This window comes from Culicoides brevitarsis, chromosome 3 (assembly GCF_036172545.1).
Source record: "Culicoides brevitarsis isolate CSIRO-B50_1 chromosome 3, AGI_CSIRO_Cbre_v1, whole genome shotgun sequence".
NCBI classification, from domain to species: Eukaryota; Metazoa; Arthropoda; class Insecta; order Diptera; family Ceratopogonidae; genus Culicoides; species Culicoides brevitarsis.
The window spans coordinates 316,681-333,623 of NC_087087.1; the positions used below are offsets into that span (position 1 = coordinate 316,681).

Below are 16,943 nucleotides of genomic sequence, written 5' to 3' on the forward strand. Positions count from 1 at the left end.
CTGTAATATGAAAAAACACATAATTTATTCACATCGACCTCTGTTCAATTTCAACTTTAAGTCATTCATATGACGACAGAAGACGAGAAATGAATCATTCAGTTCTTTCATATCACATTTAACGTGTCATTATATATTTAATAGGGTTATCTACTTTTTTTTCTCTATAAATTTTTTTTATAACAGTTCATTGTTGCTGCACTGTTGATGTATTTTTACGATTATTATTTTTACTCCATTCGAGAACACACATCGGAATGGTATTTATTTACTCACACTATTCATCTTCAATTACAGATCATTTTTTATAATAAAATGTTTAGAATTTTATTTTATATTTTATGTTAAACAAGACGCTCGTACACGCCACTCTCTAATTTTATTTTATGATCGTGTTTATGTCCGATATAGAAGTGATAATGAAAGAGAGGAAAAGAAAGAATGTTGAATGAACGTCTGTCTAGCATGCCATGTGATCGGCAATTAAGACAAACAATTAGGGTAGAGGAATGTTCTTTTTATCGCTTGTTTATAAATATAAATGGATGTATAATAAAATGATTAGACAATGTTTGTTAACGAAAAATCGAGCTTCCGAAGTTCTTTTGTATTCCCTTTTGATCAGTAGATGTATGATTGGATTCTTCTTCTGAATCATTCATCTGCTGTAAATTTTTTTAAAACAATTATGCTAATGAGTAAACGACACAAATTCGTATTTCGCACACACATGCCCATTGCACGTTACTCTAATTTGATCCAATTATCAGTGTGACACAACTCGACGTCGTCACAGACATGCCCCTTTTTGCTTAGAAATACTCCAACATTCTCACAGCATATTGATTGATGTACATTCGTCATTTCAGGCAAGACATGCAAAAAAAACCTGATGTGTGCAACAAAAGTCGTGTCTAATGTGAAAACGTAAATTGAATCCATAATAAAATTAATCCAATATTTTACTCTTGTTTTGCGAATGCATGTAACAACAAGTAGAAAATATTTACGACATGATACATAAAATCATTCTTGTTTATTTTAATCCAGAAAATTCATGTACACAAAAGACATTAAATGGTCTCTTATATAAATGTGGGCCAAACTGTAATACAATCAATTAAGTAATTTGTACATAATAAGAATAGCTGACGTTATTCGGACAATAAATATACCATATTGCGATGACAGATTACAATCATGTAGGAGTAATTGTTGTTACAATTTCTAACAAACAGCGATTTCCGGAAGAAATTTTTTCGACAGATTTCTGTAGAATATAAAAAAATAGTAACAAGTGAACTTTGTACCAAAAATTAAATGTAGAACTGATAATGATAACCCTCCGTTGAACTTTATAAGTTGCGAAGAATTGCGAGATAACAATAAATTTTATTAAATTAATTTTAGTTTAACATTGATTAATATTTTTCTTGGCTAAAAATACACACGCGCCTTATGTTAGAAGCACGAGTGTTTATTTTTTTTTTTTAAATAAATAAGCAAAAAGTTGAGAAATTTTTGCAATACACATTCAAAATATGGCAAAAAAAAAATGTACAGACAATAAAATAAATGGGAATCATCTGCCTTTGCGATGTTTGTTGTCGTAAATACATGCTATATTGTTAATCATCATCGCCTCGCGCAACACATCGCAAATTTTTGTGTGAATTGCGATTTAATTTATATTTTGAGTCACACACAATATGAATACGATGACAAGAACGCGATGATCAATATTATCAGCAACGCAGTTTGAAATAAAAACCTCGTGTTATCGTTTACAAAGTGCGTTGTAAAAAATATAATATTAACATGCATCAAAGTTAGATTGCATAAATGTGTGAAGATTTCTTATAAATTTCTACAGAAACGTTTTGACATTTTATATCATTAATTTTCTTGCCTTGACTCAGATTGTAAACTCAAATTTGGGCGTGAAACAATTAAAATTATCGCATTACACTTTACGGAATAATGAAATTCGTGTTTGTATGTATTTTGCAGATTTTATATTGATTTTCCAAAATGAAATTTTGTACATTTGGGGTAAGAATCGACACAGAATTCATGTAAATAAACATATCTAATGAAATGGCAGTTTAATGGAATGTCAAGGACGTCGATGATATGTTTTAATTATAATAATTCATTTTTTTTCGCATTGTTTACCAATAAAACTTTTTAGATTTGAACGTAGTAGATTGATTTTTTTTCCATTTTTTTTAAAGAAAATTTAAGCAATATAGGCAAATGACCTTATTGAAAATTTGGGGAGATTTTCCATTAACGATAAATGTTTCTTTCATTAAATATTGATTACTATCTCCAAGTGAAGAAACTTATAAGCATATGTCTCTTTTTTTATTCATTTTCATTCATCGTTTTATTCAATCCCTCGTTTCATTCACAAAAGCATCAAGTAATTGAATTACAAAAAAAAAATCATCACAATGACTGTTTAAGTGTCATTCAATAATGACTTTTGAATATGTCTCTCGTGTTGATTTCTTTAAGATTTTCTTCCTGTTTATTTAATTTCGCAGTGTCGATGACTCAAAGCGAAGTTGATTGATCTTCCATGCAAAAAAAAATGTGTCGCTCTTCTTCTTATCTTTGTTTTGCACAAAATGAAATTCATTATTTGATAACTCGTTTCAGGAAAGAATAAAAAACATCTTTTGACCTACATCTCAATAAAAAAAATTAATAATGATCACTCAATCATCGACAATTTTCACGTTTTCTCCCCATTTTCTTTTCACAAAGATGCTCTTTTTTATAATCAACCTTTATTATCATATCAGTTCGTTTGCTTCTATTCAGAGAAATGAATAAAAATATAAATCATGGAAAAAAAGCTTGAAAGTCCATTCACTTTTCTCCCTGCATACGAACGTACAAACGAGACATGAAGCCATAATTTTCCCTCATTATTTATTTTATTATTACATGTGTTATCATGCTATTTATAGTAGAAAAAAACGGCTGAAAATTGAAATACGTTCGAAGTTTGTTCAAATATTCATAAGGACTTGTCTAGTTTTATGATGTGCGTCGTCGATTTTATTTTTAGCTTCGTGAGAATTGAAAATCATTACGCGACAATTTAATTGAATTAATAAGTAAGGAATTTAAAAGGAAAAACTTATGAGGAAATAATTTGTTTGAACATTAAATAATAATGATGATGGTAAGTTTTTCGTTCATTATCATTTTGCTCGTTTTATCAGATGCGAATGTCAGAGACAACGAATGATGAATGAAAACTGCCCGCCTACGCTTCTTATCACGACTTGCGTGGGATTTTTCGCAATGGGTGTCTCACAATGCAAACACATAAGTAAACAAAAACAAATAGTCCCTTGATAAGTTTTGGTCTGTTTGGTATAATATCCAAAGCTTTTCTACTTCAAATCGATCAACTTTATGCTTTTCAAAATGAAAAATTTATGTGAAAAAAAGTAGCACAAAGTTACATTAAAATCGATTTTCTGGCTTTCTTCCTGTTTGTTGTTACTCCGTGTTTGCACACAGTGCACACGAGACATAGTTTTCCATCCTATTCACTCATTCGCATGTACTCGATAATAACTCGGCATACACGATAATTTTTCACTAAAAATTTTTCCTTCGTTCTATGAATGAATTGCACTTCCCGAATACACACACATGCAGAAATGGGTAGAAAAACACTTTTTTCGTACAAATATTTCCCTCAACATGAACTTTAGTGTGAATGGACTTTAAAACGCAGATGCAAAATCTCCGTATGAGTCATACAGAGTGTGTCACACAAAGACTTGATATTTAGAATTTGCAACAAATGAGAAAAGTTGAATGAATTTCCGAGAAATGTCTTACCTTGGAACGCAATTGGGCGGTGTTCGATCAACTTCCCAAGCTGCAAATAACTTCATAGGAACCGGTTTACTCGTTCCCGATGATTTTTCCGTCTTACGATCCATTTTTGTTTCTTTATTATATTAAATATTTATTTAGATAAACACTTGAATACTTGATAATATCAATGAAACCGACAATTAATAATATTGTTGTGATAGTAAAGTAGAATGAAAAGTAAGCACAAAACACTTGTCACACCTCAATATTATATATTTATATTTTTTTTGCTCTCTCTCTTTTTGTGCAACTTTTTTTCTTTGTATGCTTATGAGTAATTTGGATTTCATTCAATTTTTGCACAATTTTTCATCTTTTTATTTTTATTATTATTATTTTTTTACTCTTTACAAACGCTTACTGCGAGTAATTTTCATTTTCCAAGATGATTTAATTTTATTTCATTTATTTATGCAAGAATTTTCCTTTTGATGAAAGAGACGCAACACTTTGGCGCTGCATAAATTCACCTATTTTAAGGAATTTCTTCAAATTTCTCCTGCTAACAAGTGTGTACGTCAATATCGCGTATTCACTTTTGCTTTTTCACAAGTTTTCATTTATTTTTCGGGCATTCTGAGCCATTTTTCTGTTTGTTTATTATTCGCCCATTGACTGCGCTTTTCTTTCTCCCAACATATACGGCACGAAAATCCTCTTTTACTCATCCGATGTTGTCTAACGATGAAATAACACGAAGCACGACACTAATTACTATTTTTCAGTGATTTTTACGGGGTTCTGCGGGCGTTTTCAGTGATTTTCATTGTTTTTTCCATCGAATTTGGCGGATACACATCTGTCTCGCTCGCCTTTCTGTCACTGAATGATGACGCATCCTTTTCATTCGTCTCAAAACTGTCATATGGGTACTGTTTTTCAGCGAATAATCAACTCCGACGTGGGTTGTGAATCGAACGAAATAAATTGCAAAAGTCATTTAAAATGACAGTTAAAGAGAAAAAAAAATTAAAATGTTAAAAATTTATTTATTTATTAATTTAACAAGAACAAACTGTTTGACACACTTAAATACAATAAAAATAAAAAATATCACACAAAAAAGTAAAATATACGGAATGTTTAAATTGGTTGCCAATGATCAGATCGCCATATGAGAGCATGCATGTGATGACTTCTGTCTTTTTGCAAGACCTCTTTTGCCTTTCTGTCGGTTCCCGTTGTGCAAGGCGTCATTACTTGTCCCGTATTGACGTCAGTAAAGCGATCAATTAACGATCGATATCCTCTTCCAATGGTAACAATTAAAGGAACTTGAGATTCTTGCACAGGTTTCAATGCTATTATACATCGCACATCATCTTGATACGGTCTAAAAATCGTAATTGGTCTCATAGTTTGTTTCTCGACGACAATCACGCATCCCCATGTTGTTCCAACGTACAACTCGTTGTTGAGTACTGTCATTGCTGTTACTTGACACTTTCCGGGACTCAAATGTTCTTCGATCGCAATGCTTTTGAGACTTTCAGAGCATGGAACAAGTTTCGAGCAATCAAGTTTGTTCTCAATAGATTTCTTCAGAACATTCCATTGATAAAGAATACAACCGGGAGCTACATATGCATAAACGTAATTATCCGACGACTCGAGTAATGACACATTTAATCCTTTGAGCGGAATTGACGATTGATAATGAGATAAGGCATGATGACTCGTAACAACGGAGTTTTGCACTTCAAATACATTTATAACGCCATCCGTTTCGCCACACCAAAGTTCATATTCGCTAAAAAAAAATTATTTATTAAAATATCTAAATAATTTGAAAAAGAAAGTTAAAATTTACCCTTCTTGTTTCCATAAAGCACAAACACTGTAAAGTCGTTCGCCCGATCCGAGTTCTGTTAGAACAAAGCTTCCTTCAGCACTTTGATACGTTGAAGGAATTAAAGTTGAATCCAAGAGAAATAGTCTACCATTTTCCAATCCAGCAGCTACGCGTTTTATTCGATCTAAATAAACGAGAGCAACAACGGGACTATGTTGAACAGGCTCGAGTGCATATGAAAATGTATGGATACAATCCGATGCACTAAAAATACAAAAAAAAAAAATGTTAATATTTTCAAAAAAAAAAAATTAAAATTGAAACTTACTTGAATGAATGAATACTTCCATGAGCATCGCCAACCCAAACAAATCCTTCGACAATACAAACTGCTGTTAATTTCATCGTTTGCGCTATTCCCGTAACATTTTGAAAGTTAACTTGAGGACATAATATACGATGATATTGCTCCCATCCTTTGTTAGAGCCCAAAAGTAAATCGATTCTCGAGTTTGAACATGGTAACCATAATTCGTATCCGCTCAAGACGTCGTCTTCAAAACTTGAAACAGGACATCCAACGCCTGCAATTACTGTTCCGCTATGAGCAAGTGAACAACAATCAAGAAGATGTGTAAATTCAGGCGCACTTGCAATTGATACGATTTGACTTGCTGATGGTCTAATTTTCGGTTGTTGATCCCAACACAAAACCATCAAATCGAGACAATATGAAGGAAAATACGTTTCGCGTTGTGTTAAAACAGGTCTACCGCCTTCGAGAATGCATTCTTTGACAGCTTCATGCCCTTCAAATGGTTGACGGAGTGAAATTAGCTCATACAAGAACATGCCAAATGAGAAACAATCAACTTTTTCCGTGTATTCTTCTTCACCGTTGTGTCGCATTATCTCAGGCGCCATAAATCCTTCTGTTCCTCCAAAACCTTTTGATCCGCTTGGCAAAGTTATGCGACTAATTCCATAATCAGCAACTTTAATATGCACAGGATTCGCAGGATTGTCTTCCGTATGAGCATCAGGGAATTCCCATACAAGAATATTTTCCGCTTTCAAATCACGATAAATGACTCGTCGTCGATGAAGATATTCAATTGCTCGTGCTGCTTGTAATACGAGTGCTTGAAAACAATAAGGTCCTATTCGTGCTCCGCTTCGTCGATAATGTCGCAAAACAACATCTAAAGCTCCTTTTGGTGCGAGATCAAGAACTAAGGCCAATGGTTGTGTACAAACTCCGATTAAAGGAACAATATTTGGATGTTTTAACGTAACGAGAACTGCGAGTTCTTGTCTTGCTGTACAATATGCTTTACACGCATGTTGCAAAGGATCTCTTTCCCATTTTCCAAGAGCTGCTTTATAAGCAATTATTGCACTTTGTCGTGCACGACTTCCCGGAGCAACGGGTTGTAACATTTTCATTGCAACAGAAACAACTTGACGAGATCCGCGAAGTTTACACGTTGCTTTAAAGACAAATCCAAAAGCTCCTCTTCCAAGAAGAGGTCCTCGAGTAATATCATTCGGTTTAATTACATACGTCTCTGACAAATCCATGAAATTAACATCTGGCGTGATAAGTTTCAAATCGATTTCGCCATGCGTTGGGCATGGAATTGATTTTTTGTCGTATGCCGCGAGAATGCATTCTTCTATCATCCACGTGTAACTCGGAGAATTTGGCGAATCTTGATTCGAAGCAAGTAATGGATGACCTTCGACAGAAACATTTCTCGATGAACACGTTGAATCAGGTCCAACACCCGAATCTCCATCAGACCATCCGAGAGAATCTTGTGATTTTCGAGTTGGAACAGCAACAACATTCATTTCATTGAGAATTCCATGTAAGTCATTTAATCCTCCGCTTGCTTCGCCATATTCACGACTATAATCTCGTCGATCTGTACTCAAGCGTTTAACAACTCCTTTTGGCATTGGTTTTCCTCCGCCTGGATTTACGGGAAAATTTGGTCCTATTTGCCGTTCTTCGCACGTTTTGAGACACTTTGGGCAAGGAACAATTCGAGTAACGAGAAATCTTCCTTCTGACGTGTGCACAAAACGAGTTCCGAGTGTTGGAAACCAATCTTCCAACAACAAATCAATATGATCAACAGTTAATGATAAAAGTTGTGTAATGCCTTGTATATTGGCTTCCATCTCATACGATGACAATTCTTTACCAACATCGTCAATTTTTCGAATCAAAATTGCATTAAAAGGAAACGTTATTTCGAGAATGCTTGTTGCCAACATATCTACATCGCACCAAATACCGTCTTGCTTCAATTTAAATCTGTTTGATGGATTTCGATATGGCGAGAATTGACATGTTGCTGATATTTCTCTCATTTTGAATACAAGTGTTGTTCCGTAATACAATGCTAATCCTGTTTGCCATACAGACCAATGTGACGAGATATTTGCTGCTTGAACAACTTCCGTATCAGACATTGCTTCCTTTGGTAAAGGATACAAATAACGAATTGCATCGACAACTTGATCATCCGCCAATACACGAGTTATGAGACGAGACCAAAATCCCGATGGGAAATATGACATCAAAAGCAATCGAGAAATTGCTTTTTCAGGACGATGAATTGTGCAAATGTCGAACTTTGGAGATGTGTCGATCGTTAATGTAGGCGCTTCTAAAGAAAATGGTAACGATGGCGAAGGAGTTGTATGAAAGTTTCGTCTTCCTCGATTCGCTGCCCATGCACGAGATCTTGTTGCAATTTTAATCGTTACAGGGCTTCCATTTGAAGCATTTTCTTCAACGGGCAACAATGAAGGAATAAGAAGTGTTCTTGCATCCCATGTTAAGGCAACTTCAAATTTGTTCAGCAAACTCACGATATATCCTCGATTATCGTTTCTTCCGAGTTGCGAGTTTTTGAATAACAATTGCAAATCATCCATCTTCATGATTCCCGTACGCGCAAAAGGATTAATTTCTCGTACCGTTACAACATGCGCTAACATATCACATAACCATTGAGGATCCAAAAAATACAATTCACGTAATGTTGCATCGTCATAATGTAACAAGACTCCGTTGTCGTGCAAGAACATTGTTGCTTGATTCAATTCACTCCAATCACGGAAACATTTGTAACCACGCGTTTGCATTTCTTGTGTAACCATCATGCGATATTGTTCTGAATTTAAAACGGGATCTACGCTGTTTTGTCGTAATTGTGATGATAAATTCGTAATTACATCTTCTAATGCTAAATATGAAGCAGGTACTCGTTGATGAAGTAGCGGCTCTTTTGAACCGGGTAATCTCAACGAAAATGCAGTTTCGTAAATGAGATTCGCAAGTAGTTTTATATTGTGTCCCGTTTTGCAACTAACTTCAATGGAATCTAATACGCGTGGCAATCCCATTTTTTCCGCATCAGCTACAGCAATAAAACGATCGCGAATTGTATTTTGAAGTTCTTCAGCAACTTTTGCGGGAAATGTATCGCCAACAGTGTCATAATGCGTTCCTACTATTATGACAGGTGAGTTCGGGGCACGAGCTTGAATGTTTCCGAGCCATTGTAAGACTTCTGCAAGACCTTTTCTTCCATCGGGAATCTTCCACAAAACGAGATACAAACTTCTCTTTGACAAAAAGTACTGATGAGTTGCATAATACTCTTTTTGTCCCCCGAAATCCCATGTTCTAAATACGACAGGGCCATGCATCGAATTCCCTCGTATCTTTTTCTCACAAACCCAATCTCCAATGTCAACACCAACTGTTGAAATATTCACGCCTCGATTCGTCTTTTGATTAACGCCTTTGTGTCCCATACGTTTCGCCCAATGATCTGGTTTTCGATTTCTTGATGATCCGTCGCTTCGTAAATGATCTAAAAGACTTGTTTTTCCAATGCCTTGTACTCCAACAACCATCAGTTTCATTCGAGCATAAGGCTTTGCATCTTCGTACACAGATTTTAGATATCCAATTATATCCATTGTCTTATATTTCTTGCTTTCGATCATCGTACGTAATGGCTCTTGCAAAGCACATCCGCGCGTATTCAAATTCCAAAGACGAGAAAGGAGTCCCATGTGAGGCGGAAGCTCCGTAATATCTACATTTCCGCTGATATTGAGCACACTTAAGTTCGTCAATTCATGTATTGATGTTGGGATTTCCTTTAAACAATTGTTTCCGATATCTAACATTGATAAATTAGGAAAAATAAGACGAGATTTTGCAACGCCAACAACACTCCATTCCGAATCATCCGTTTCGCCTAATGTTGAAACATCATCTGTAGACAACTGAATTCGTGTGAGAAGATTATCGGCCAAAATTAGCGTTCGAAGTGACTCCAAACGTAGATGACGTCGATGACAGCAAACACTTTTGAGAACAGCAGATCGCAATGATGTAATGTTGTTCGAACTTTGCGATGTTTTTACAAGAGTTAATTCACTATTGAATGATCCTGCGCTTCCGCTTGCACTCTTTACAGGAGTATTTTTTGGTGCTGCAATTAAAATATATATTTTATTATTGATAGATTCTACTATAAGTCAATAAAAATGTTTCGAAAACTTCAAATTAAAAAAAAAAATAAATTTCAAAACAAAAAAAAAACAATATTAATAAATCAAATATTTAAAATTTCAAAATAAAAATTACGGATTTTCATATCTTTCAATTTTCAATATTTAAAAAAAATAGAAACTGAAAAAAAAATTTCCTTTGACATAAATAGTTTTGTTTTGAAAACTATATCAAGAGCAAAACTAAATCAAAAACTATGTTAAAGCAATTTTTGTTAAATCTTGCTCCAAATGCGTAAAAATTTATCAGAAGGGCTCTAATTTATCATTTTCATTCATTTTGCAACTTAAAACTGCCAAAAAATAGAATCTGAAAAAAAAATTCCTTTGACACAGTTTTGTTTTGAAAACTAAATCAAGAGCAAAACTAAATCAAAAACTGTGTCAAAGCAATTTTTGTTAAATCTTGCTCCAAATGCGTAAAAATTTATCAGAAGGGCTCTAATTTATCATTTTCATTCATTTTGCAACTCAAAACTGCCAAAAAATAGAAACTGAAAAAAAAAATTTTCTTTGACACAGTTTTGTTTTGAAAACTAAATCAAGAGCAAAACTAAATCAAAAACTGTGTCAAAGCAATTTTTGTCAAATCTTGCTCCAAATGCATAAAAATTTATCAGAGGGCTCTAATTTATCATTTTTAATCATTTTATAACTCAAAACTGCCAAAAAATTGAAACTGAAAAACTTTTTTTCCTTTGATATAGTTTTGTTTTGAAAACTAAATCAAGAGCAAAACTAAATCAAAAAAACTATTCAAAAAGTAATTAATTACGTATTTTTTACGTATTTTTTTACGTATTTTTTATTTTTCAATTTGTAAGCTTACGAACCATCCAAAAGGCATCCAAACAAGTTTTCCATAACTTTTGTTCAATTTCAAGCTTATAAACCATCAAATGGGCTTTCAAAATCAAAATTACGTATTTTTTACGTATTTTTTACGTTTTTTTATTTTTCAATTTTTAAGCTTAAGAACCATCCAAAAGGCATTCAAACAAATTTTCCCATCAAATAGACTTTTAAAATGAAAATAACGGATTTTCATATGTGAAAAAAAAAATAATTTAAGAATTATTATTTTTTTACCAATATTTTTTTTTTTTTTTTTTTTGATTTGCCTGTTCATAAAATGTGCTTTAAACAACACTTTGTGAAAAATTTGAAGTTTTCGAAACATTTTAATAAATAAATATACTTACTTTCTTGAGGATTATAACATGCCAAATGGGGATCTGATGCAGCGATTCTTGGTAAGCTGGGCCAACAACTTATTTCATTATGTCCTAAATCGAGTTGTTTTAACGAAGCAGGATAACTTGTTACATGTCCCATTGATCTCAAACTGTTGTATGCCATGTTCAATCGAGTAAGATTAACTGCAAGACATGGCAAAGCAACAGGAATACTAACGAACAAATTATTTGCGAGATTCAAACTGCTTAATTGTGACACACTATTATCTAAACGAGCATCAGGAAGCCTCAACTCTTGTTCTGTTATCTCCAACGTTTTCGACCAAATGTGATGATGAACAAGATCGAGACTCGCAACAGTTCTTCCTCTTGATACAGAGCTATTCTCATCATATGTACTTGGAATGTAAGGAGAAGCTTCTGAAACAGGCGATGGAGGTTCTGTACCGCATTGATCTCCCGCATTGTCTTTCAAAACGGGTAAATCTTTCAACAAATTGAATGCAATGTTCAACTCTTTAAGTTTTGGGGCACGCCACATTTCGAATGGTAATTCCTCCAATTTGTTGTTCGAAATATCGAGAATGACTAAATATGGCAAACGAAAGATTTGCGGAGGAATAACTGACAAATGGTTGTCCTGTAAATAGAGTTCTTCTAAAACGGGACAATTATATTCTTTGGGAGATGCTTTCGAGCTGCGTCGCGATCCGGGCGATTTTACCGAAAGAACATCTGTTGGCAAAGGTAGAGATTCTAATTTGTTTTGCGCTACATTAAGAGTTCGTAAACTGCATAAATTGAATATCTCGGGAGGCAATGTTGTCAAACTGTTGTGAGATATGTCAATTCGAGTTAATGCTCCTAATGCCAATATACTCGATTTTGGGCTTGGTTTTAACTTTGGATTACAATATAAAACTGCTTCACTGAGCCAATTCATTTTGATGTACGACAAACGACACGTATTACTGTGCCAATTAACCATAGTTGGCGTATTTGGATACAATGAAGAATACGTCAAATTGCTTATTGAAGGACTCAAAACCTCAGAATGATCATCGTTCAAGCCTTTTTTGTTTATTTTGTATTCTGGATCTTGATGCGATCTAATAGCCAACAAACGACACAATATTTGTTCATCTGCACTGTCAATTGCCGTCGTTAGAGCTGTTGATTGTTCGTCTTTTGCTCCAAATTTAAGTAATAACTCTACCATTGGTAATGACTTTTGTCTCACAGCTTCTGCGAGCGGAGCATTCGATAATCCATAAATTTCATCGGAAAATTTCGGATCACTTTGATCTTCAACAGGTCTTGCAATGATATTGGGATCTGCTCCATTTTGCAAGAGTAATGCGGCAACATCCAAAAATCCTCCGCGAACGGATGCTAACAATGCTGTTTCTCGCGATTGCCCACAAAGTAAGTTTAAATCTAAGGGACTTCGTAATGTTTCATCTGCGCATTTGTCAGGACTTTGCGCTAAACTCAAACGAGACATAATAGATTGAATGCCATACGAAATTCGACGTCTCGTAGGACTCATTGGGCTTGTAATTTCTTGAGCGGGAAGTTCATCGTCGTCTTTTCCATTGAATATCTTTGTGCACTTTACTTTCCAATTCAAGAGTACTTCTAATAACGGCTTATTTCCCAACAAACACGATACAAATAGAGCAGTTTGTTTTGTTACATCTTGAATATTTGGATCGAATGCTAATCTCCATTCCCATTTTCCGCTTGGATCACGATACGTTGACATAATTTCTTCGGGGTACTCGTAATTGATGAGAATTTCTACAATAGAAATGAATCCGTTGATGCATGCTGCGTGAAAGGGCAACCATCGTTCGACAGTCAAATGTTGTACCAACTCGGGAAAAGTTTCAAGCAATATTTTTACAACTTTAATGTGCCCATGATGAACTGCGGTATATAAGGGAGAGTATTTTGTCACAGTATGAGATCTTCCATCCGCTCCTGACTCGATAAGCGCTTTCACAACTTTATGATAACCAATTTGCGAGGCAATGAATAAAAGGGTATTTGCACCCGATGGCGCCATATTCACAATTATCTCTTTTTCAGCTCCCAAGGCATCCAATAATACCTTAACTTTGGTAATGTCACCCGTTGAAACAGCTTCTCGCAATTCATTATGCTTAAGTAAGCGCATTTGTTCACGTGCATCTAAAAAAGAAGAGAAAATTCGAATAAATATATAATTTGACTATGTTAAAGGATGAGTGCAAAGGTTGAAATTCGCATTACATTCGTACATTAACCTTTTCACAAACAACACAAACCTGCTTTGCGCCACACATCTTTGACATCATCGACAAAGTAATCGCATGCGTCTAATGCAGTTTCTGCCCCTGCACGTGGAGTTTCCCCGAAATTCCAAGACATGTCATTCAATTTTTTCATGAATATTATTTCTTTTGTTGCTTTAGCGAAGTAGAAACTTGTTATTGGCACAAATATCTATTTTTACTTTTGAAAAAGTGGCTTTGTTTAAACGTGTTTGCGGTATTTTGAATGAATGAGCGATAACACAAAGTGTTTTCCGCATTTTCATTGACAAGTGTTTATAAAACTTTGTTTATTTTTATCCATCGACCATTGTTTTCGAATTCGTAAATCAACATATTGTAATTTTTTTTCCGAGTCTACGCCCTTTTTTCACAATGTTCTTCCTGAATAATTTTCACAAATAATAGCGTAAGAATAAAATTTTGATAATAGTTCAGGTATTTAGAGAGAAATTTTTAGAAAAATCTAATTTTAAAATTATTTCAGTCTACAGACTCTGACGAATAGCTTGCTACTGAACAATATACGGTGAGCAATTTTCGTAAATGAGCGCAGTACAGAAAAAATCAATATACCGACTCGTGAAAAGTATGAGCATATCATCGTATATTGAGAACACGATGACGATTCGTTTGTGCACATTTCACACACATTCAAAAGAAAACTTACTTTTCCTTCCAATGATATCATCAACGAACTCTGTGGTAACGATTTCAGGAGTTTCTAACTTGAAAGTTACACGTTTTTTCTTTTTTTGGTTTTTGAAGAGTTTTAAAGACATTTTTATGAAGAAAACAAAATAACGGAAAGAAATTGTTTAGACAATCACGCACGAAATTCTTCGTTCAACTAACTTTGTTTTGATAATTTTTTTAAGTTAAAAAGTAAAAATATTATTTATTTATCACTGAGCGAATAAAATGAGTAATTCAATTAATTATAGCTCGAAACTTTTGTCGCATTAGGGTATCGCACTATTTGGCTTTTGTGAGAAAATTACAAACGATCAACGGAAATAACAACAAATTGTGAACAGTAAATTGATATTTTCCGTTAAACTTTGCTCTCATAATGATGAATGAGGGGCACTCTAATCGTTCAACTACCTTTAATTTCCCTGTAGCGATTATAATTTTATCAATAAATTTACACAAACTTTCATTAGTAATTGTAGAAATGTTTTCATTGTATCAATGTTTTTGAATTTTATCGCCTTTTTCGGTACAATTTGAACAGACAGACAAAGAAATATGCCTAATCTTGAATTTTCTACTATCTGGTTTCATTACAAGTTATAATTACGAATGTATATTTTGTTAAATGACCATGCAAAGTACTTTTTCACATTATTTTGCCTTTAAAATAACTCTCTCAGTAATCAACAATCTCTCGCCATACATCACACATGAGCGCCCAAACAATAAATCTTCATAACTTAACACTTTCTTACGTAATAACAATAAATCGAACACTTACCTGCGGCATCTCTCAGAATTGCAACACATTCTTCGTGCTTTCCGCGATCCGCTAAATCGAGAGGCGTTAATCCATTGATATCCTTAACGATATACGATGCGCCTGCATCTAACAATTCTCGCATGTTCGAAACATGCCCGTGTTCTGCACTAAGATGTAAAGCTGTTTTATTGTCTCCGCGTGGTCCGCATTGAATATTGACATCAGCTCCCGCATTTATGAGGATTTTCAAACACTTTGAGTTTGCGGTAATTGCTGAAGCGTGTAACGGTGTTCGTCCCCATGAATCAACGCAATTGATGAGATGTGCTTCCTCGTGTAGCAAGTCTTCCAACAACTCGAAGTTATCCCATAAGGCAGCCTTTAAAATTTGAAAGGATTTTAGTGACATTTGTTCAGTTTTAAAAAGTTTTATGTGCAAATTCACATGATAGTTTAGACAGTTAAAACAATACGCAATTTAAAAATTAAACGTCTTATCAGAAAGAACATTGATTAACGACTGAAGACTATAAACAAATATTGTCGAACGCATATCAGGAAACGAAAAAACGACCTGATTCGAGCCATTCATTGCCCTTTGTAAAGCGTCTTAAAACAGATTAGTTGAAATTCGATATTTCTTTTGGATAACGGTTACGAGAAAGTAATTTGAGTGGGAGTAGGAAAGCAAATTTTACATTGAAACTTAAAAATTGAACTTCTGCTGACGAGAATCCCTTTAACGTTTCAGTAAAAACTGTATCTCAAGGTCAAAATTCGAATAAAAAGCTCAAATTTATTTATAAACAGCACAAAAAAAAACATTAAATAAGCTTTAATTATGCCTACGCGATACATTTGTTGTACAAATGCATACGAATACGGTAAAAAAATGACTCACACAATAATAAAACAATCATTGAAATACGACAAAAATAGCAAAAAGCAAACTTTTTCGTTTGGTGAAATCGCAATTTTGTGATTTTGAAGAATTTCATATTACCTGATGCAATAATCTGCCTGGAAAGTCTTCTTCGCCGTCGGGAGAACTCATTATTGTCTTTTTATTGTTTGTTCAATTGCAATTTAACACGACATTTGCCTTATTTTGCCATCAATTTTTGACGTTGTACAACAACTTTTCGTGTTTTATTGAACTCGTTATTGCACTTTACTTGATTTATCGAATAAAATATGTTTTTGTACGAATTATAAGAAGTTACACTACTGACCCGATTTCTTGCAAGCGCAAAAATATGACTAAACTTTCGTAGTTAATGCAAGAAATTCACTAAAAATCGATAGATTTTTACGTTTTCACCGTCGCTCTTTGCTGCGAATTGCTCATTTTGTATCAAATGAAGGGAGAATAAAAGACAGAAGACATTTGTTTACGTTTTTTATGAATGGAAGTTGCGAATGAAAGAAAGAGAACGATATAAAACGTAATGAGCATGCTCAGAAAAGAGTTTCTGCAGAACAATGAGTATGAATGAAAGAGGAATAATGAAACAAAAAGCTTTTTGCACAAAGTGTTTCTCTGTTTATCAGATGTTTGCTGAATATTCTCTGTTTACTACCGATATTGAGATGAATGAAATCAGATGTTTGACATTGATTATTTTTTGTATTTGTGCCTTACGATTCGTAAACTTACGATTTAATACGACAAC

At 34.0% G+C, this 16,943-nt stretch overlaps 2 protein-coding genes across 4 annotated transcripts in view; both read right to left on the reverse strand.

Moving 5' to 3' along the window:
- Window positions 1-4,717, reverse strand: part of LOC134833608 (phosphofurin acidic cluster sorting protein 2) — a 30,173-nt gene extending 25,456 nt beyond the window's left edge. For both annotated transcript variants that reach the window (XM_063847981.1, XM_063847982.1), the window contains exon 1: window positions 3,868-4,717. In XM_063847981.1, coding sequence (XP_063704051.1) covers window positions 3,868-3,971 — 104 coding nt within the window. In that variant the 5' untranslated portion in view covers window positions 3,972-4,717. The remainder of the gene's footprint in view (window positions 1-3,867) is intronic.
- Window positions 4,718-4,927: 210 nt separating this feature from the next.
- On the reverse strand, window positions 4,928-16,524 carry LOC134833071 (leucine-rich repeat serine/threonine-protein kinase 1). 2 transcript variants are annotated; one of them, XM_063847251.1, is made up of 6 exons: window positions 16,274-16,524; window positions 15,289-15,649; window positions 11,503-13,689; window positions 6,027-10,221; window positions 5,717-5,962; window positions 4,928-5,656 (listed from the first exon to the last, which is right to left on the reverse strand). In XM_063847251.1, exons 1-6 carry the CDS (start codon window positions 16,322-16,324, stop codon window positions 4,990-4,992), a joined length of 7,707 nt encoding a protein of 2,568 aa, XP_063703321.1. In that variant the 5' UTR covers window positions 16,325-16,524; the 3' UTR covers window positions 4,928-4,989. The 2 variants fall into 2 exon arrangements, with proteins under 2 accessions (XP_063703321.1, XP_063703322.1); XM_063847252.1 differs by lacking the exons at window positions 15,289-15,649; window positions 16,274-16,524 and adding an exon at window positions 13,806-13,908.
- Window positions 16,525-16,943: the final 419 nt, after the last annotated feature.